Below are 21382 nucleotides of genomic sequence, written 5' to 3' on the forward strand. Positions count from 1 at the left end.
CTGTCAATGGAAGAATGGTACCTATTTCCTTGAACTTATGCAAGGTGTCTCCAGTTCTGCGACTAAGATGGAAATAATAGTTTCAGGAGAACCATACATTCAACAAAAGGCCGGTAAAGATGACAACCATATCAGTTTCCTCCTATAGGACCTCATCAGTAAAGAAATTGGGTCTAGATAGGATGATAATACCTAATCTCAGTGCAATGCAAGAGTGACTTTATCATAAATCAGGATAATTTAAATCAGGGTAATACAGGACTTAACAAATCTCAGCGTTCAGGTTCACAGCAACCAAATCACTTGAGCACTCATTAAGTTTTAGGTGAGTGTATTAGAGCAGATCAATTCAAGCAGCTTTTTTTCATACTTTTAATGTCTCTGGGCCATAGCATTTTGCATTTTGGAACATCAAGCCCAATAATTACGTGAGGAATAACCCAACTGATGTCACAGCCAGAGTGAACACAGAACAACAAAGGAAAAGAGATTCACAAGGTGTAGCAGGAGTAGGATAAAACATTACTGGACTTAACACCAGATCAACTGCATCAGATCATTAGAAGGTAAAAATACCACAGCCCAAGCCAGCTGGGGCTGTGCCTACCACGCTGTATCTTGTTTCTACCGAGGTTTCACATGTGGGAAAATGTAACGTAAACACTACAGCCTTAATACGGCTTCTATGGCAGGTACTGGCAGGCAGTGCAGTGGGGAGAGGGTTTGCCTTAGTAAGAATTGATTAAAGCTGGTCTAAACTTGTCAAGTTTTCACAAAGCCCAGAATCCACCAGTAGTTTCAGCCATTTCTCTGTGTACCACCTAGACAACTTAAGAAGGAAGACTACATTAACTCTCCTGCAGATTTTTACTATGGGGCCCAAAGCCTCTTGTCTTTGAAGTCGGCAACAAAAATGCAACTGTGTTCAGGCTTAAACCATGCTGTAGGCTCTGTCTCTAAGGTGGCTAATCACCTCTGTCAACTCACATTGATTTTTTAGGCACTTGAAATCTTTCTCTTCCTGGCAAGAGCAACAGTAAGCAAAGGAACAAGAAAAGACATGTCGGTGAATACATTGGGGAAAGCAGAGATGGCTTGGAGAGAGACACTCACGTCTGCAGGTCTGCCTGTCATCCCTGTAGTATCCTGGAGAGCAGACGGGCACACACATGCTGGTGTGGGAGAGAACCAGGCTGGTGTTGCAGGAAGAGCAGGAAAAAGCATCCCCGCCGGTGCAGGTTTTACACGAGGGGTGGCACCCTGCAGGGACAGCAAGAACAAGTGTTTCTGTTCAAGCAAAAGCAGATCTTCAAGCAAGTTTCACAAGAGTCAGCAGAAGCACCCTCAGAGACTGAGCATGGTGATATCAAGTACCAAAAGTTCCTACTAAGCCTAAGTCCTTACTGGTGTGCAGCACTCAGGAGCAGAAACACAAGCAACCCACCCTTGACAGATAAATGGCTTTATTTATGCTCTGTGCACCACACACGCTAGCTCGCTCCTCTCCGCTCCTCTCTCTCTTTTTACCCATCCCTCTTCTCTTCAACCTTCCCTTCTCCTTAAGGATAATCCTACAGGATCCAGCCAAGACCTGTCTATTAGAAAAGAGTAAAAAAAGGGCAAGAATGTCTCAGTCCCTCTCATGCTCTTGCTCAACTAGTTTCAGGTCAGATCTTCCTGAGCCTGACATGCTTTGTCTATTTAGGAACCATCTAGTGCTTTTCTGACAGCTCCACATCTCCCTGAAGATTTACATCCATCCCTTTGGCAGGAGTTGCACAGCTGCTACCTATTCCAAGAAGCAACGCTGACAGAGAACAGTCAATCTCTACACACCCCCTCTCTGTTTCACTCATGACTTTGTCATATTTCCTCCCTCCTAAGGTCTCCTGTTTTTCAGGCTGAAGCACTGCAGTTTACTCAGTTGCTCACTGTACAAAAGCCCTTAATTCCCCACATTCTTCTGCCCTTCCCTTTTAGACAGCTGAATGACTCACAGCACGCAGCTCCTTTAGACAGCAGCAGAACAAATTCTTCTGTTCCTCTTTCCTTTTGTACTAGTGCCTAACATTTGATGGGCTTTTTCAGCATTGCTGAACACTGGGATGCCACTTTCACAGACTGACTGATCATTCCTTCAAGCGCACAGCAAGGATGCCATCGTTCTGTACGGGAGGTTGGAACCGTGTATCCCTGTATCTGCCTACACCAAACTTCCACCCCTTGCTTTACTGCCCAGACTCTCAGTCTTACAAGATCCTTCTGCAATTCTTCATAGCCAGCGATCCCACTGACTGCCTCGAGGAAGGAAGCACATCACTGTCTTTTTCTTCCCCTGCATTTTTTAAGGGATATTTTTATGCCACTGTGCTCCTTTTCTTTCCCTGCTGCCTTTCCAGCCCTTTGTCTCTCACTTCTTGGGCTTCTTAGTCTGACTGAAGAGATTTAAAACACCACAGTGGAGGAGGCCCATGCATCCTATTAATTTCTCCAAAGGGGGTACATACTTATAAAATTATTAGTCTGCTTTATTTCTTGATAGGCCTTTACCTAAAGACTGATGCCATCATTACACCTATCGGCCCACATTAATCATGAGTGAAAATGAGCAAAGAAATCAGACAAGTGACTGCATTATGCTGTGCTGGAGATCTTGAAAGCTAGCATAAAATGCAATACGAGCTTTGACACATTTGAATAATGCAAAACTTCTTTTAAATGAAACCTTTATACCAAAGGGAAGAAATAGTATCCCTAGGCTTAAATTTCCAGGAAGGCAAAATATCTCTTCTGGGGGTCTTTCCAATTAAATGACACAGAGTATATTTCATATGTCTCTGAGATTTCATTTGTCAAAAACAGGTATATTAATACACAGATCCCTGAGTGCCTGAGAGAAGCTTTGAAGCATTAACCATCAGTTGTTAAGGCTGGATTAGGAAATGCCACTTCCTACAAAGGGAGCACGTACCTCTTAATGTGCAGACTTCCTTGTCTGGATTTCTTTCTCTTAAAATAAACTGCAGTACCCTCTGCTCAGCATAAGATGCATTGGGCTTTAACATGTCTCTGTCAGCCACGTAACAAGGAAAAGCAACCTACTTCCTTCTAAGAGCCCAAGAAATATAAAGCAGCGCAGACAATGACTGGAACATGAAACCACATCAGCAACAAAAACTGGAAGAGATCCAGGGATAGGTGAAGGCACAGAAGGCCGGAGAATAAAACATGCTATCAGTGCAGCTTCACCCCTGCAGCTGGAGGGCTGCATCCATCATGCCAGCCCAAAAGGCTGAATGAACTGGCTTTTTGTTTTAGAAGCTGCTACGAGTGATTGCCTTTTGGACCGTTACTGCAGCAAGACAATTCTCAATGAGAGACCTCAGCTAGGATGGTGTTCCAGCTCAGGTTGCAAAATGTCCTGAGAAGTTGCTACCAGCAGGTGTTCTGCCTTCTGTGAGCAGAAGTAGCGCAGCCCTTCACAGCACATATCCAGAAAACATTTTCAAGTGTCAGCATCCCAGAAGTGTGCTGGTAGCACGCAAATTGAAGACTTGGCAATGGGCACACGGAAAGTCTCTGTTTGAAGTTGTCCTTTGCTGTGCTTAAGAAGCCTACCTCTTCCCAGGAGTGATCTCAGAATATCCACCCTACATATGACAGTGTACTGTCACGCTGTTCTCTGTGCCACCACCTTTGAGAGACGGGATTTACCAGAGAGAAAGACAAAAACTCACCTTCACCTCCCCCTCACAAGCAGACTGCTGTCTGTTACTCATTAGACTTACTAATCGTATTGTAACAGTGGGCTAGGTCCCAGTAGCCTCAGCATGTGCTCGGGACAGCACAGCACCGTCTGCCTCAAAGAACTCCCAGTCTGAAAGCAGACACAGACTGGGGGGAGCAAGGAGAGAGTGCTTCCAGCCAGCTGGCAGAGTTAATAGCCAGGAAGGACCTCTCCAGCTCCCAGGGCAGTGTCCTGCCAGCTGGACAAAGCCTCTCTACTAAATAGGAACCATTTCATGGAACATCTTGCAAGGATCCACGTGGTCCCTCGCAGTTACTTGAGGTACATGTAGGGATTACTCACTTTTGCAGGCACCATTCTCTGCATAGTATCCCACTGGACAGTCAGGGATGCAGTGATCCTGCAGGAGCAGGTGACGGGTGTTCTGGCACTTCAGACAGATGCTGCCGGTGTCCTGCAGGTTGGCCACACACTGATGGCACAGGGGGTGGCAGTCTAAAGGAAGCAAGGAATAACGGACACTGTGATCACAGAAGGATAAAACAGGATGGCTAAGGGCAAACACATTGCTGAGAACTCAAGGAAGACATTGGGGATGTAACTTTCAGAGCCCCTTCTTGCTCTCTGGTGCACAAGGGTTGGGATCACTGCACTTCCAGATGTCTGCACGAGACAGAACCAGAAACTGCCACATTCAATGAGCATTCCCTTCGTCTTGCCCTCATCCCCGTCTTGTGCTCTTGCTCAGCATCCCAACATTTTCACTTTTCCTCAGCAACCACATTCCCTGCATCTCTGCTGCCCCATTCAAGCATCCCCTTTCCCATCCCTCGGGGAGTTTGGGAAGGCTTTGTACAAAGCCAGTTCAAAGCTCTTTGCTTTCCCCAAACCCTTCTCTGATTTTAGGTGCTTCTACCTACAGGTTTACCTTTAGCAAACTGTGCTGGAAGCTGTAGGCGGTCACCTCCCTTTGCTCCCCCCACGGAAAAATGAAGAGCACACCCTGTACAGTTGTATGACCTTCTCCTGTGGTTGTTACCGTTCAGATTTTCCCACACAAACGAGACATCCATACCCTGGAGAGGCCACTGCAGACCTCAAAGCCCAGCCAAGAGCGGCATTTAGAGTTGCATGAGAGTGCCTCAGAACCTTCTCCTTGTTTCATTCCTCCCCAGCAGCACACAAGCTTGTGTCTCCTGACCTCTGCCTGAACTGGGGTGCTTTAAAAGGTTTTACAACAAGCCTTTTGTATGTACAACAGTGCAGTGTAAGGCAACCTGGAAGCCAAATTAATCCCCATTATGGTAATTCAGAAAATTATAAAGGAAATGACGACTGTCTTGAAAGAAATGTAATAATGAGGCTTGATTTGAGTACCTGGCCTCTTGTCAGATTTCTACTGAAGGTTCAACTTTCTGTCTTTTGTCTCTTGTGACAGCATTACTACAGATTGTCAGGCAATCTAATTTTACAAGCTGAAGACAGGCTCACATCGGAGTCCGGGGGAATTCTGTATCCATACCTGTAAGAATGTAGTAGTGACTGGAGTCTAACCCTAACCTTATTTTTCCTATATGTTACAAACAGACGATTCTCACTAAACACCGGTGGAAAAGCACAGATGCAGCTCAGAAATGAATGCAATTCTGACTGCATGCAGGCATTCAAGGTCCTTAAAGCAGCTGCCTCTGCCTCTTGACTTTACAGGATATATCATCTATGTAGTTTCTGCCCCCCACTCTCAACCTTGCAGATGGGAAATGAACAGCCAGAGGGGAGGTAAATGTGTGTGAGAAGAAACACTACGCCTAAGACAGTCACCCTGTAGGATCTCAATCCATCGCTGTCAGGACAGTGGCAAGAAGAGCAAAGCAGCACACAAGGTCATGCTCCCAAACTCAGTGACAAACCTCAAAACCTCCTTAGAGGGGTTATAGCTGACAGAAGTTACTGTGCTGCAGCTTCTGACTGCACAGGAGAAGAACTCAATACCAAAGGCATCCCAAGGGATCGTCCCATAAATCCTCACACCCAAAGATCCCAAACCTGCCCTGGCATCAGAGTGGGAAGACCTGCCATCTATCTGTAGCCTCACTGAAGCCAGAAAAGATCACACACAGCCCATCGAGGAGCAAGGAGTAAGATAGCATCCACAAGGCCCTGAGCACCATATGTAATTTGTATGCACAGGGCTGGAGGTGGGATGAAGAGTTTTACACACTTAATATTCAATAAAATGAACATAAATCAAATTAGTTTCTCATGCTTCCACGTCTACCTGGCAATACGTCAACTCCCATTATTGCTAAAATAATACTGCTCCAGTTTAATTTCTTGCTGGAGTCAGTGCTCTCTAATAAAGAGCTCTGGCTAGATAGAATAAGTAATCAAACTCCCTGTTTGATTAGGTTCCATAAACAGAGCACAAAAATGAGACAGAGAAAACTCAGGGTGTCCTAATAACCAGGATCCACTGTAAATAACTAGACTCTCCCAAACTAACATTTAAAAAGCCAAGTATCTACAAAACTAGGTGCTGTTGTAGTACAGTTTTCTCTTTATAGCCTCTATATGTTTTCTCCTGTGTATTGGAAGAGTTCTTTTTCTCAGCTACTGTTTTAGGATAAATCAGCCCCATCGCTCTTTTGTTCCTTTGCAAGCCTGGAGATCAAAGAGCACACACCACCAAATAAAAACCCAGAACTGAGGCTCATGGTGAATTTGAAGATCATTGGAGAACTAGTGAGAGAGTAACGGAAGAACTGAAGCGCTTTGTTTTGGAAAAGATTATTTAAATTTTTCACAGCTGGCTCCCTTTGAAGCGAGGACTAACAGCAGCAGAGTGCTTCCTTTGTGCTCCTCCATGACACCGCGCAGCTGTGTTTGTTTCCTGCTTCTGCCTTCTCCCTGTCCATCCTCACTCCAGCTCAGCTAGCAGGCAAGTCACTGCCTGCAGGCTTTGGGTTCCCAGAGGCTTCACATCCCATCTCTGTGGCAGGTTCAGTGCAACACAGTTACTTAATTCTGTTAGATTCCTTCACGGATCCAAGCTGGATGCTTCAGGGCAGCATGTCACCACCTTGCTCATAGTCCCAATGCCTCCCTACTCATCTTTTTGAGACTACTGACTTGCCTCCCACTGTCCAAACAAAACTTTTTCCTGCTACTCTTTCAGCTGGCTTTAATTTCCTCCTTGTCAATTCACCTCGATGCAAAACCGCCCCAAACACCTTACCTGTCAGTGATCTTCCCATAAAGCAACTTGCATTGCAAAGTGTAATATAATTACAGATTTCCATTTCCAGAGTTCCCTTACTTCAACATCCTCTTTAGCTTTCACTTAGCAGGCAAAGAAAACAAAGGAAAGAATGCCCTTCCAATGTGGAAAGTATCTGCTATGTATTGTTCTCTTGCCTGTCAAGACAAAGGTGGCTGCTTGGGGAGACAAAATCATCTCTACAGTGTTTGTGAATGCTCATAAAGGAAACCAGAGGCATTTCTACCTCTCAGTTCCACCATGTGCTAAGTAATCAACCACTTGTATTGCTTAAATATACCTCCTCTCTTAAGGGCTCTTTAGAAAAACATTTCCTGATGCAAGTTTCGTACTATAAGGTAAGGTATGAGGTTTACAATAGAGTACTACTCTAAATCAGTACTTTAGACACCACACAATTTACAGGTGTGTCAGCATGCAAACATTCCCTGGTACCTTACAGTAAATCCAGAAAGAAAATCAGTAGGGTTGATTCAGAAGGACACCTAGCACTGACCAGGATTTTTGGTTTGATTTGGTGGTTGGAAGGGGTTTTTTGCCTCTCCTTTAAAAGATCTGAAAGGGAATTTGTCACACCAACAAGCGGGGTGAACTCTTAGCGAAGTGCAACCACGTTTGCAGGGATCCATCTGCATCTTCTGAAAAGGGTGGGAGCTTTTCTAGGCAGCATGAGGTGGGAAAAACAGCTGGACGGTGCCTGGCACAAATGAGCCCAGACCAAGGTAGGAAATGATCTTGCATCTTCCTCCTCTGGCAGCTCAGCTGTTAATTTCTGTAGGAGGTTGAATGTCAGTGACTAAGCGGAGCTAAGCCCCCAACATTCCTCTTGTTCTGCTCAGTGAAACTCCAGCTCTTTGTGATGATATCAACATCTCTTAAAGAGTATGGCAACAGCTCATTAATTTTACAAGGAGCTGAATGTATTTCTTGTTGTCAGAGTGTCCCTTCTGGAATTTTAAAAGTAAGGCAGAAAGGCTTGTTACAGGCATTCTCCTGAGTGAGCCCTTCTGGTTTATCTTTGAACATTTTTGCAGCTGCACGCAGCCTAAGAAAGCGAGGGCCTGAGCAGCTGAACATGGGGACTGGGAGCTCCCTTCCAAGGAAGCTGCAGCTGGAAGTTAAGATAGGACCTTGGGGGATACTGTACCAGTGGGTGGTTTGAGTTTCATTCATTGCCAGCTGCCCTTGCTCCTAATTCTGATTGGTAGCCCTCTGCATCCTTTTTGGCCCTAGCCAAGCACCCAAGGACGGCTCAGCCTGCAAACTCCTTGCTTCAGCCACCGCACAGTCCCTCTGCTTTTTTCTAATTGCCCTTCCACTGAGTCAGGAAAAGATCAACGAGGAAGCCTCAAGATCAACAAGGAAACCTCAAGACGGGCATATGATTTATTCGAGTCAGAAAAATAAGGGCAGGGTTTTATGAGCAGGACACCAGTTTTAGCAATGGTGCTATTTTTCAGACTGGTCACTGTAAAGTTGTCTTGGGTAAGAGGGAGAGGGAAATCAGAGTGTTTTCAGACTGGGTAAACAAAACACACAGAAGCCCTGAGACTCAACAAGGGATGCTAAAGCCACAAACATATTCCTCTACACGCACTTTAGCTATAAACCAAAATGAATCAATTGAGCACTCTTAAAGAAGACTGGCACAAATTCAACATGCCCGAACCAGAGCTTGGAAACTCATTGATCTTTTGAAACTTGAGGCCATTTTGTCTTGCCTCTGCTTACATTTGAAATGCTTATTTGATAAACTGCTGTAAACAAGATCCTTTTTTCTATTAACAAGGCAAATGTTCCAATCCTCATTCAGGTAACATGTACAACAACAACATTAATTCACAGGCAATGGTTTCAAGTGACAGTTGGTTTTCTCCATCCTGTATGAAAGATTTTCCCCTGCAGGTCCATAAAGTTTGACAGGTGGCTATAATGCACAGCAGTCCCTATAAGTCGTAACACAGTTCTGCCTGGAGGGCCAGGAATTAGAGATAAATGGGAAGATAATTGTGAAAAAATACTGCTTTGGGAAGCAAAGGAAAAAGCTTTGTTAGGTCCTGATGCAAATCATATATTATGCAAGTGTCAGGGGTTTTAATGTTCTTTTTTATGGGACAGCTGCTCTTTAACTGATAATTAATAACTTGCAAGGGCAAATTTAGAATTTCAATCAGTGCTGAATGAGAAGAATGAGTGAAATTTTATAACCTGGATATAGAGCTCTTTATCTTCAGCAGAACTGTCAACACACATCCTTTGCTTAAACATCGAACATAAATTTGGTACAAGGAGCAACACACTTCAGGCTGCAGACTCAAGACCAAAGCACAACTTTTTCTTAAAGGCAACAAATAACTATGTTCCTCTATGAGGATCTTCAAAACTTCAGTTAGACAAAGAAACATCATTGCACCTATGTGCAAGACCACGTGAACGTTAAAGGTTCCTATTTTACAAGGAGTATCTGTACTGGCCTCTTGGAGGCAGGACTGACACAAGCTAATTGCACAGCAAGACTAAGGCCAGAGCTTGGAGGAGGAAACATGTCTCCTTACACTCTTGCTACGTTGCACCCAGAAATTAGTCTCTCCTGTTTTGGGGGCACAGATCCAAACACTCGATACTGACACTCAGTGATGCCAGGCACTGTGAACCAAGCCTTGAAAACATGTTTCTGCTCTGAGAAGACAAGTCTCCAAACAGTGGACCATGTTCATGACCTACAGGACTTCAAAATAAAGCTTGTTAGTTTGCAAGGAAAGGATGCATCACCAGATTGCAATTGCTTTGGAGCCCAGAAAGCCAGGCAAGGTTCTTCACAGATGATTCAACAATCTCTGTGTTTCTGCTCCTCATTACTGCCAGGCACTGTGACATCCACGTAATCACCTGGGATTTGGGGAGCAGGCTTATTGCTCCATGACGCCTTGCCAAAATTACATATAACAGCAGTCTAAAAGGGATGATTAAAGCACATAGCACACAGCAAGCAGTAGAGTAAACCCTCCTCTGAAAGAATCCTAGTTTATGATAAATGGTACTAAGTTTTTCCAATGAAATGTACATTTGGAAGACCACATTTCCACAGGGCTTTTTTTCATAGGAAGCATAATGCCAGTGGGAAAATAAGGTGGAAGAAATAAAGTGCTTACAGCTATGATGTGGACATGACATCAATAAGTATCGTTGTAGCCCCTAAAATTTTACAGGGTAGAGACTGCTCTTTACGCTGAGACCTCAATTATTTTCACATTGCAATTACCTGACTGTACGAAACATCTTGATTCCCCAGCCTGGGTATACCTAAGGAGCTGTAAAACACTTTTACAATTTTTTCCTATTTTCAGATACTTTGTTTCCTCCTCTCTTCGTCTCTGCAGACAAAATAATAACTGTTGTTTAAAAGGAAGAGGAAGCAATGGTTCATAAAACTAATCTGTGGGCAGCAAAGAAACAAGTTCTTCCATAAAAAAACCAACACACATATGTAAACAAACAGAAGTCTCTTTGAAGCAGAATCATCTATATTAAATTGAGAACAATAGCCTCTCAATGGATTTATTAGGTCTAATGCATTTTTCCCTTTTCTCAGGATTCCTTATTTCATTTGGAACTGTTCAGCCTAGATTAAGTCTCACACACTGTATCTTTTTTTGATAAAGAAAAAAAATGGCTTGATAAAGCACAGAAATTGCTGGAGCAGTTCCCAGGATATGTTTATACATGTCTGTGAGATGGATTAAAGGAGATTTTTCTTTTTAAACAGATAAATGCAGTCAGTGGCTTCTGATGATAGGCTTAAGTGCAGGCACCGAGCACCCACAAAGTATAACCCCTACACAGAAATCCCATTACCTCCCAAAAATGCACACAGCAATGCTAGCTGTGCCAATTTTTCTTTAGGCCCCATAAGCTGCTTCTCTGAATCACAAATGTTTCCTTAACTCGCTTTACTGAAGCTCTGTGCAGGACCTAAGCAGCCTTCCTGGCTCTGAGTCCCCCAGGCTTGGCTCTACAGTGACAGGCAGTGTGCTGTAAAGCCCAGGCGGGAGTGAGACGCAGATAAGCACTTGGCCTGGCAAAGGCAAGCACAGCTCCACTCAGCAGAGCAGAGCTGCAGCCCATCCTATTGTTAAGTGCATGCTCATTGTGATATTAGTAAGTCTATGTATGCTCTGATGGTTCCCAGACACACTGGTCCATATATGTGATCTCAAGTCTTCACACCAAACCACGCAGCAGCAAGCAAGACAAAGGACAGCTTTGGCTCCCCCTCCCTACCTGCCCTATATCATTTGCAATCAACTTCCCACCGCTCTAGAGAAGATACGTACGGCAGTAGCAGCAAGTGGCTTTGCTCTATACCATGCTCACTGGAGACCTTCCTCACGGTATTTTCATCTGTGTGACATTTTACACACCACAGGCGTTTTGATTTCTTCATGGTGTGTGCTCAGGTAGCTGGTTAATACCACGGAAAAATCATCATGCTGTATGACCCACACCATCTCCTCTTACTTACCCACACAATATCCCACCAGGTTGAGATACTGCTCTTCCTTGCAGCTAGTCCTGCACCTTCCCCCAGCTAGAGTCGCATGGGGATGGCAGGTCAAGCACTCCAAATCAGAAGGGCCACGGCATGTCTTGCAGGATGGATGACAGGCTGGATAAGAAAAGCAGCACTTGTTGTTAGGCTCTTGGTATAGTCCACCTTGCACTCTCCCCTCCCCCAAAAGCCAGCCCCTGTTATAAGAATCATTTATTCCTACAAAACATGGACATAAGATTATCTAACAGCATCAGTGACTGCAGAGCTGTGGTCTGGAAGGCTCTTATATCCTCGTTTTGAATAAACGAGATGAGAATTGAGTTGGCAATTCAAAAATGTGATTTGTTCTGTGCATTAATCAAGGTATAGATCTATATAAAATGTAAAGAGATTGTCCCTTTTATTCATCCCTCCAGCATATGCTTGTACACATAAGAAAGAGACTGGGATGCACGGGGAGATAAATTAAACATCTTAGGCTGTATGAACATCATAGTGGCGTTAGTTTGATATTCATCAGTGGAAAATCCAGGAACGATTTCTGCACAAAGCCCTCCCAGACTGAAACCTATAAAACCTGAATGCCGTGCCAGCTCATTAGATATTCTGTCTGCTAAAAGCTCAACAAAAACATTGCAGAGAAAGTGGTTAAGATTGCTCAAAAATATTTCACTCAGACTGCTTTTGTACCTTTCCACCTTTAAAGACAGATGCCGTATTTCCGTACTACAGATCTGAGGAAGACAGGAATACTACAGCTAATGATCTGTAAAAAATTCTTAAAAACTACTTTAACAGCTCTTCTATGAATAAAAGCACAAAACTTCCAAAGTCTCCCGCCTCAGGACTCCCCCAGGCTACGCGCAGTTGCTCACTCCCCACGTGGAAGCTGGGCATTTTGCAGCTGCCATAGCACAGGGCTCCAGTGTTTAAGACCTAACGCGTCATGTCCCACCACTTTCTCAGCTCCTCAGAAATCATGCCCGTGAACCCAGTGTTCAAAAGGAAGAACCGATTTTCTAGACGCATCTGTATCAGCTGAGTTTCACAGTTCAAAAACTGCAGGAGATCTAAGCTGGCAGCATACAGCAAGATGCCACTTCCCTGGCACTGAAATTTGGTTTCTAAAACATTTACGTAAGTCTGAAACTGCATAACACAGCATTCAGCAGCTATCTCAGCTCTAAGGTGGCACTGCACAACCTCAAAACTGATGAATCTTTACAATGGCCTTACTCTAGAATGTATTTATAGGGTTGTTCCTTGGATGAATAAATAGAACAATGGATTTTAGAAGAGGTTTCCCTCTCTGAGCTTCAGGCCTTGCAGGGAAGCGACCTGTAAATTTCTCCTACTGCCAGAACAGATACAGGGATGCCTGACCCAATGAATCGATTATAAAACAGCAGATGACTTTCAGATGACCTTGAGGGGACTAATCATATTTCAAATGCCCGCATTTCCTCACCCATTGTACTTAGCAGCTCATAATGAATGGCATACCCCAAAGGCCACCATTTTCTGCAAGTGGCAAACAGGATTTAATTGTTGCAGTCACTCGGAAGGTCAGCAGTCACAGTCGTCTCCTTAGAGGAGATCAAACAAGCTGAATGAAGGCTACTTGCTGACTGGTGGGCAAGGCTGAGGCACAGATAAGTAATTCTGTCCCCACTACTGACCAGGCATACTCACAGTTGTAATGGCTTTTCTCCTGTATCTCTAGAATTCCTTCCTTCTAAACCCAGCCAGGAGTGGATTAAAAATAAAGCTAATTGAAACTGACAATATGCTTATCTAGCCTAATAAAAGCAGACCACTTTTCAGCATTGTCCAGTAAAGATCTCTTCTGCCACAGCACGCTGGCTACTGAAATGAAACTCGAAATATCTTCAGGGAAACAGTCCAGAGGAGCAAAACTGATTATAATTTATGATTCAATGTGTACGCCTCTCTCCCGTTAGGAGGAGATTCCATTTCCTGAAATTGGACTACCCTATTCTCCCCTGAAAATACTTAAATAGCCTCATATAAATCTGACAGCATCTCTAATTACTTTGAGGAATGCATTACAAAACGTGCACGCAATGAAATCCAGCAGTATAAGCTGCAGGTGCCTACACTATGGACTCACAGTGGCAGCGATCGTCATGGTTGAACCACCCCTCTGGGCACTCCGAGAGGCATCTGCCTCCAAGCAGGACGTGGGCAGACAAACAAGCCGTACAGTCCTGGGAAGAGTTCCCCACACAGCCTGTGCAGGAGGAGTGGCACTCTGCAGGGAAGGGAAAAACAAGAGCACAGAGAGCATCAAATTAGTTGAAGCTTATCTTGGTTGTTTCTGTCCTAGAGTATGGCTAGATTGCTTTCTCCCCGGTGATGACAGCAAGGGATTTCCTTTACAGGATTCTCAGATTGTGAAAGGCAGAAAGGGCAGGAGTACAAAGGCTGTGTAACACACTTCTTGATAAGGAGCAACCACAGATAGCTGCAGATTTAATCTTTGTTTGCACCCACACATCTCATTACTGAAATGGAGACCTAGCGAAGCGAATGCTCATTACAAGGATGATTCAGCCAGAATGAAAAGAGCACAGTTAAAAAGTTAGACTTCTTCACTTTTACTGCTACTGACTCCAAAACAAGCCAACTTAAATTAAGTAATCTAATTAAATATATAAATTCATTAGTTAAAAACCTAGTATTTATTAGAGCAGTGACTCAAGGCCACAGGTTCCACTGTGTGAGTCTCCACCGGACACAAAGAGAGGCCTCATGCCCTCTACGGAGACAAGACAGACACAGGGCTTGAGAGATGAAATGAAAAGATTTATACAAGTACACTTAGCTGTCTGCCAGAGAGTCAGGAAGAGAAGTCAGGGATCCTCATCACAAATGCAATGTCTCCAGGAATATCTTTGGCTCAAGTGACTCAAATCGTATCAGAGAGAAACTCCTTAGTTTCATTCAGGGAAATCTCAAGCATTAGAAAAATATAGAGATATTTCTGTGGTTTGGTGAGAAATTCCCAACCACACAAGGCAAAACCTCCAAACCCAGAATTTTAACCTACATATGCATGTGCTTCTATACTGCACAGATAATGTAGGCATGGTACACATCTTTTGTGGGTTTACCTTTTCAAAAAGGTGCATCTACAAACTGTATTTTACAGTATTTTACAGAGGTAGTTCAAAGTTTGAAATTTTGAATCTTCACATCCTTCTGCAATAGATCAAACTGCTGTTCTAAAGCCATTAGTAATACGGCACAGCTAATAACGTGTGGGGCTGTGCCGGCATTTTTGCCCAATGACATAATTCAAGCACTGTCACCGAACTCTGCTCAGGCCTGTCTGTACAGGTCTGTTCACCCAGCTGAGGCAGTGGTATATGGATTTCTTCACTCAGTTTCTATACCATAACCTGGACTCAGCCCAGAAAACCCATTACCTGCAAAGGAACGGCCACTGCATGGATTGGAGGCTCTACAGTAATGCCTTCAAGAACCAACCCAAAGCACTGGATACCTTACGGCACCGGATACCTTACGGTCTGTGTAGGTCACTGTTAAAGACAGAACCATTCCTCCAAGAAAAAGTGCCACTTCTTCCTTTAAGATCCACTAAGGCAAAAAAAAAAAGAGCTTGAACAGATTCTTTCCATCAAGTTGAGATGAAAAAGGTAAAAGCAAAATAAGTGGATTTAAAATTACATCCACTTTTAGAAAATATTTTTGCAACAGGAAGAAACAGCCATCAGTAGCGCTATAGCTACTGTGGTTACTATTACTTAAGTGTTGTAGAGTCACTGTCTCTATGACTGATCCTTCCACACAGGGAAATCACTGCCATTTCTACAAGTATCATTCCTCCTTGGGCTTCGAGTGGGCTGCGCTGGCACGAGATGTTCAGTCTAACCTCTCACCCTGCCTCCATCTGCATTATTTTCAAGATATTGCAATATGCTTGCTGTACAGATATCCATACTAGCTGCCACAAGCTCTGTACAGCCAGACTGACCTGCTGATCCACCCAGCAAACATTCTTCGCTGAAGTCCACAACAGTTTTCTCTCACAGTGGTGGGAAGCCTCATATATCCCCCATGTACACTACACTGGCCGCTTTCCAAACTCTGGCCTTCATGGGAATGCTTCCTACTTGGTATTTCAGGAGCAGTGATGGCACATGTGCTGCAGGGCATGTATCAGAAGAGCTTCCTCAAAAGAGAAGACTGCTGTGGGATGTCTTGACCTGCTCCAAGGGCTAAGGCTAATAAGGAGACAGCTCAGCCTTTTCTGAAAAGGATTTAGGGATTGATCCTGCTTCAAAATAAGTCAGTGGTAAAAATCACATACTCCAATGAAAAGAAAGCTAAGCTGTGCAGACTTGAACAGAGTCAGTTTTTAAAAAGTATACCTGAATCCTTTAGTCACAAATTATACGTAGGCATATTTTCCCTCAAAAGTACTAGTATATGCCATTCTGAAGGTTACTGAGTTCAAACATTCACAACTGTCACAAGGCGAACACAGGAGCTCAAAGCATGTAACAATCAAACACCGTACGTCATCACCCTGAAAACCCTAAATCCAGTGCAGCCCCGCACTGAAGGCTTTGAAGAGCTCTTGCCATCCTCGACTCACCTTGACAGACTCCGGTGCTATCCCGGTAGAACTGGGCTTGGCAGTGAGAGAGGCAAAGGCCATGCACCACTCCTTCCATGGGCTGCTGAGGCTGCAGTGCGTGCTCCGGTGCCCTGCACCGCAGGCAACGAGAGGCCCCTGGGCCCAGGCAGGTGCGGCAGGACGGGTGGCAACCTGGGCACAGGGCAAGAGAGCAGTCAGAGCCACAGCTCTGAGGACAGCTTTCTCAGAGAGAAGGACAAGGCACAACAACCTGGGCATCTGGTCGTAAACGAGAGACGGAAAGGGGAGAAAACACTGCTTTGGACCATCTCATTCACCCCTCTTCTGAGTTTTGTATTGCTATAGACTGTCTGATACTCAAATTGTGAGCAAAGAGCATACGCTCAGCAGCAACTCACCTGTTCCCTAAACAGACAAGGTGCTGTATTTTCTATAATGCAACAGGGATTTTAGAAAAATACTTCGACACCTTTCCCCTCACCCCCATGTAATAGCCCTTCTCTTGAATAAAGCTGATGAACAAATAATGTTGGGAAAAACCTGCAGTACTATGCCACAGGCAGTCAATTTTTCTTTAATTTCTGGAACCGCAATGGTGAAAACGATCTCACTAAGAGAGACAGCAAGAAATGACAGTCTGAAGGGCTCATAGGAAGCATAAATTCATCGTCCGAATTTTCAGGTTTTCCATCATTGCACAAATGACCTGAGTGTTAGCAAACCTACTAGGTGTCTGTAGAATTTCATCCATTTCTTAAATCATGTCAATAAAAACTTGGAAGCAATGTAGGCTTATTTCAACAGCATAGAGGAAAAAAAAAGTCCCCAAGATCACTAAATCCTAAGAGCGTGAACGCAGAAAGCGTTTGAGAAAATTTGTTTTCTGCTTTGAGAAAAAGCAATCAGCAGGCACACACAGGAACTACTCACTGACCTGTTCAGCATAGGATAAAAGATCAGCATCATAGCTGGTACTCCAAGCACAGCCTGACAAAAGCCAATATAGACGCACAGGTATACAGCAGCGGGGAACTTACTCCATGACTGCAGCTTACCCTTGCAGACATCGTGATCCCGGTAAAAACCGTCTCCACAGTCCTGCAGGCACTGGCCCCGGCGCAAGGCCACAGGAAAGGAACACGAGGTGCAGTGAGTGGCCAGAGGTCCCTCACATGTGGAGCATGAGTTGTGACAAGCTGATAAAGAAACAGAGCACAGAGAACTGAAAGGTCCAGGTTTTAATCCTTGGGAGTGGTGTTGCTGACTACAGCCTCCTCCGGCAACAATGAAAACTCCCAGCTGGCATGATATTCAGCTATGTGAACTAATGAGAGCAGAAGTGCACGTGTGAATAACTACTAATAGTAATAACGCTCACTCACACAGTGTTCTGAATATGTATCCCAGCGTGTCTTCATGTGCTTTGCAAGGCAAAGAGGTTATTTAAAACAATCCATCACAAGTGAACCAAAGGGAAAAAGAAAATAATCAAATTCCCTGTCCCCACTCGCACTTCTGTGCTCTTAACATTCCCTCCCCACAAAAAAACATCTGGGGAAAAGAAGACAACATGTGGAGAGTGCCTTGAGAGCCTTAGGAAAGGTCATGCAAAAATGCCTCTTACCTCTGCATCTTCCATTGCTACTTGGGAAATATCTGTCTGGGCACTCTGAAACACACTTTCCATCGTGTAACAACTTATCTGGAGCACAGGTCAAACACCTAGGCTGGTCTGAATAGCATGTTTCACAGAACTCGTCACAAGCTGCCAAAGAGGACAGTTCGTTAATGAAACGCACTCAATAAGCAAAGAACAGAGCCATCAACCTGTCCGTGCAGATAAAATAAAGTAAGCCAAGCCATGCCTTGTCCTTTCTTTGTTGGAAAGGCATCTTTAAACATTCCTCTCCCGTACAAGTAACCTTTCACACTTCCCTGGAATAAGCAGTGATATTCATGGAGGCAGACATGTGAGCGCAGACAGGTGCTCACTGGCCTGTATCCTGTTTAGGACTCTGAGTAAGTATAAATACCAGAAATGGGTCTACACCAGCACTCCCCCCGCTCCTAAGATAACCCCCTCCAGCTAACATAGTACATCTTCCCTGCTCACCAACAGTCTGTGAACAGAGAACACCATTTAAAACAGTTTCATGTATGAAAACCATTTCATGAATCTTCACGTGTCTTTGTACAACAAACATCGGTTATCAGACTGTGCAGGAAGTAAAAGATGGAGGAAAAGTTAAAAAGATTAAAAAACTGTAATTTTCCCCCCTCCCCCTTTTCTTCAAGTCAACATTTTAAGTATTAAAACACATCTAAAATCAAGCATGATAATGTTTCTTATCAGTTTCTGTGGTCTATATTCTCCCGGGCAATCAGCTCTGAAGTTAAATGACCTGTTGTCTAAGAGCACTATGAAACTGTGGTTTCCCTAAGTCAGCAGCACTACTGGCGCTGTATATTCAGAAGGGCCAAGCATTTTACTTAATTTTTATTTCTTCTCACCAGTCACACAGCCTCCCTTTAAAACAACTTACAGCTCTGCAGTTGGGTACTACCACACATGGCTTTGGTAGAAGATGAAAGGCCTGAATCCTGGAGGTTGTGAGCAACAGCTATGCAGTTTTGAGAAATGACTGCCAATAAAAATCGAAATTATGCCCAAGCTGCATCTAAGTTAAATTTCCTTTTGAGCTGAAATGATTTTCAGCTACAGATGTAAGATTTCAAGCCTGCACACTTCAAAACACAGGTGAGTAAAATTCACTGGTGTAAACATCAAACAAACTGATGGGGAACCTGGTCAAAGTGAAATTCAGCCAGGAGTGGCCAGAAGAGCAACAATTTTGTCATCACGCTCCATGGTTGAAGCCCTCTCCAGCTAGCTGGGGCTCAGACTGACCTGCATGAAGACAGGTATTTCTACTGACTATGCTGTACAGTCCTTCAAAGCAGCTGGAAGCAGGTGCCAGCAGAAACCCACACTTGACCTGAATGGTTGTGGAAAATTTTAGATTCTTTATTTATCTCAGATTTTTTTTCCCCCTTCATCATCTATTTCACTTAGGCCTTTTAATTCCCTCCAGCCATCTCTTCCCCTTTTCTCAGCAAACCTTCCCAGCTCCCAGGTCTCATTTGTTGTGCAGGTATTAGTTAATGTGATGCTGCATTATAATCAAACTTAAAGAAACCTGCTGGCAAAGGCCATTTTTCTTTCTGCAGACAAATGGATTTGTCAAACCCTCAGAAACAATTCAGGCCGACTTTCAAACTGTTCAGTGAGGGAGAGAAACCTTAAAACTTTCAGCATCTGATTAGCTTAAATGAATTAATAATCTTACAAACAAACAGCAGCTTTCCTCATCCAATATTTATGCACAAGGTACATCTGGCTTCTTAGACATGAATAAAATCACAGCTTCTGCATGGCTAAATGAAATATTGATTCCTTTTTTGCAGAACATTTCTCAAACTTCTTGCAACTGGAGGAAGAAAGCAGGTTATTTACCACTGCAAGTTCCATCCTTTGTATAAAATCCCTGTCCACAGCTGGCCACGCAGAGCCCGGCTTTTAGCACGTGTGATGGGTCTTTGCAGGACAAACAATTGCTCTCAGCAGCACCCCAGCATGAGGAACAAGACTCATGACAAGCTGTAGGGAAAAAAAGGTGCAGGATTAACGAAAAATCAACTTCCAATCCTCTCTTGAAATTGAAGAGTTTGCAGTAATTCACTTTTTTGCAGTTTTATTCCTTAAATTTGCAGGCATTCACTGCTTCAGAAAAGGAAAAGAAAACCCCACTGATCTTCCCATGTCAGTAACTTTCACCCAAGCCGTCTCAGGGGTACAATTTACAGATTCATTTTGTACGTGCAATATGACATATGCAGTATACATCAGAACGGTTTCTGTAGCTGTAATCAGATTAGAGGCAGTGTTAGTAACACTCTTAAGTCTTGTTCATCCTGGTGCTAGGGGCTGTACAGGCACAAAGGGAAACGGGAAGAGATCCCATCATACCCTACTTGAAAAACAGACATGTAATCAGATCCTTGCAGTGACTACTGACATTAACCCAGCTCCATGTATGAACACAGAATTCGACTGCAGGGCTGCAATCAAGACGCTGCAAAATTAAAAACAAGACAGCCTACTTCTAGAAACAACTCCTCCTGCCCTTCCAGAACTCCGTGCCAGCACAGAAGGAACTGACTTCTGGCTGTTGGGTGATCTGGTTGGGCAGGGCAGAAATCCTCACGTGCTCAGTTTGAGTAATTCTTGGGGAAAAGTGGACAGTGGGTCCCAGGTCCAGTACAGCGGGCACTGCGTATCTTTCCCTTGACATTTCCAGAAGAGAAGGGGCATTCCCTCACCGAGTTGAGATACCAGCTACGTTTCTCTCTGGGCGAGACATATATCACGGTTGGGACACAGTAATGTTTCAGATATTCCTGAAGAGCATCACATTCCTGCAATGCAAGCCGTATAAATGCCCTCTCTGTGGCACCTGGGTACAGGACCACACAGGCAGAACAGTGATACTCAAGCAAGATCACATCTTACAATTAAACTAATAACTGTACGGAGCTCCATTTTGCCTCCCAAAACAGCTGTTGAATGAGCTATCTTATTAGAAACTGTACAAGTTCAGCTGTGAGGGAAATTCAGCCCACTGTGGTTACTGTTTATGGAATCTGTGACACTGACTCACATTAAATCATGTGCTACCAGTGCTTGCAGGAACTGTGCAAATTATAGTTCTTTCAGCTATTAGAATTGTTTTTCTTGATTACACCCAGGTATGTTCCAAAGTTATTCTTAATTTTATTATTTCACAATAAGGCAGGTACGTGCTTGTGCTCCCAGACCACAGCAGGTGGGAGAAACCAGAACTTTGACATTTGCCCTGTATCTGCAAACCTGAAGTCTGAAGTTGCAACCACACAAGTAAAACGCATCTGTGAGTAGTCTCAGCGTAACACAGGAACCAGCGGACACAGCAGCAGCTCACCCACATAACTGCGAGCACATTTACATACAGAGCAGTGGCAAAAGCAAACACCTTCCCGCCAAAGTAACCCCCCTAAGTGAGAGGCAATTCATCCTCTCCCCAATAACAGGTGAGAGTGAAAGTGTTTGCAGTCCAGGTAGCC

General features: G+C 44.1%; 1 protein-coding gene across 1 annotated transcript in view; it reads right to left on the minus strand.

Annotated features, from left to right (window-relative positions):
- FRAS1 (Fraser extracellular matrix complex subunit 1) overlaps nucleotides 1-21382 on the minus strand; it is a 173614-nt gene that overhangs the window by 64756 nt on the left and 87476 nt on the right. The window contains exons 14-21 of the mRNA XM_055795592.1: nucleotides 19737-19880; nucleotides 17847-17987; nucleotides 17278-17418; nucleotides 16220-16393; nucleotides 13709-13849; nucleotides 11548-11691; nucleotides 4091-4243; nucleotides 1114-1260 (exon numbers count right to left, since the gene is read on the minus strand). Coding sequence (XP_055651567.1) covers nucleotides 1114-1260; nucleotides 4091-4243; nucleotides 11548-11691; nucleotides 13709-13849; nucleotides 16220-16393; nucleotides 17278-17418; nucleotides 17847-17987; nucleotides 19737-19880 — 1185 coding nt within the window. The remainder of the gene's footprint in view (nucleotides 1-1113; nucleotides 1261-4090; nucleotides 4244-11547; nucleotides 11692-13708; nucleotides 13850-16219; nucleotides 16394-17277; nucleotides 17419-17846; nucleotides 17988-19736; nucleotides 19881-21382) is intronic.

This window comes from Falco peregrinus, chromosome 2 (genome assembly GCF_023634155.1).
Source record: "Falco peregrinus isolate bFalPer1 chromosome 2, bFalPer1.pri, whole genome shotgun sequence".
In the NCBI taxonomy this organism is placed as follows: Eukaryota; Metazoa; Chordata; class Aves; order Falconiformes; family Falconidae; genus Falco; species Falco peregrinus.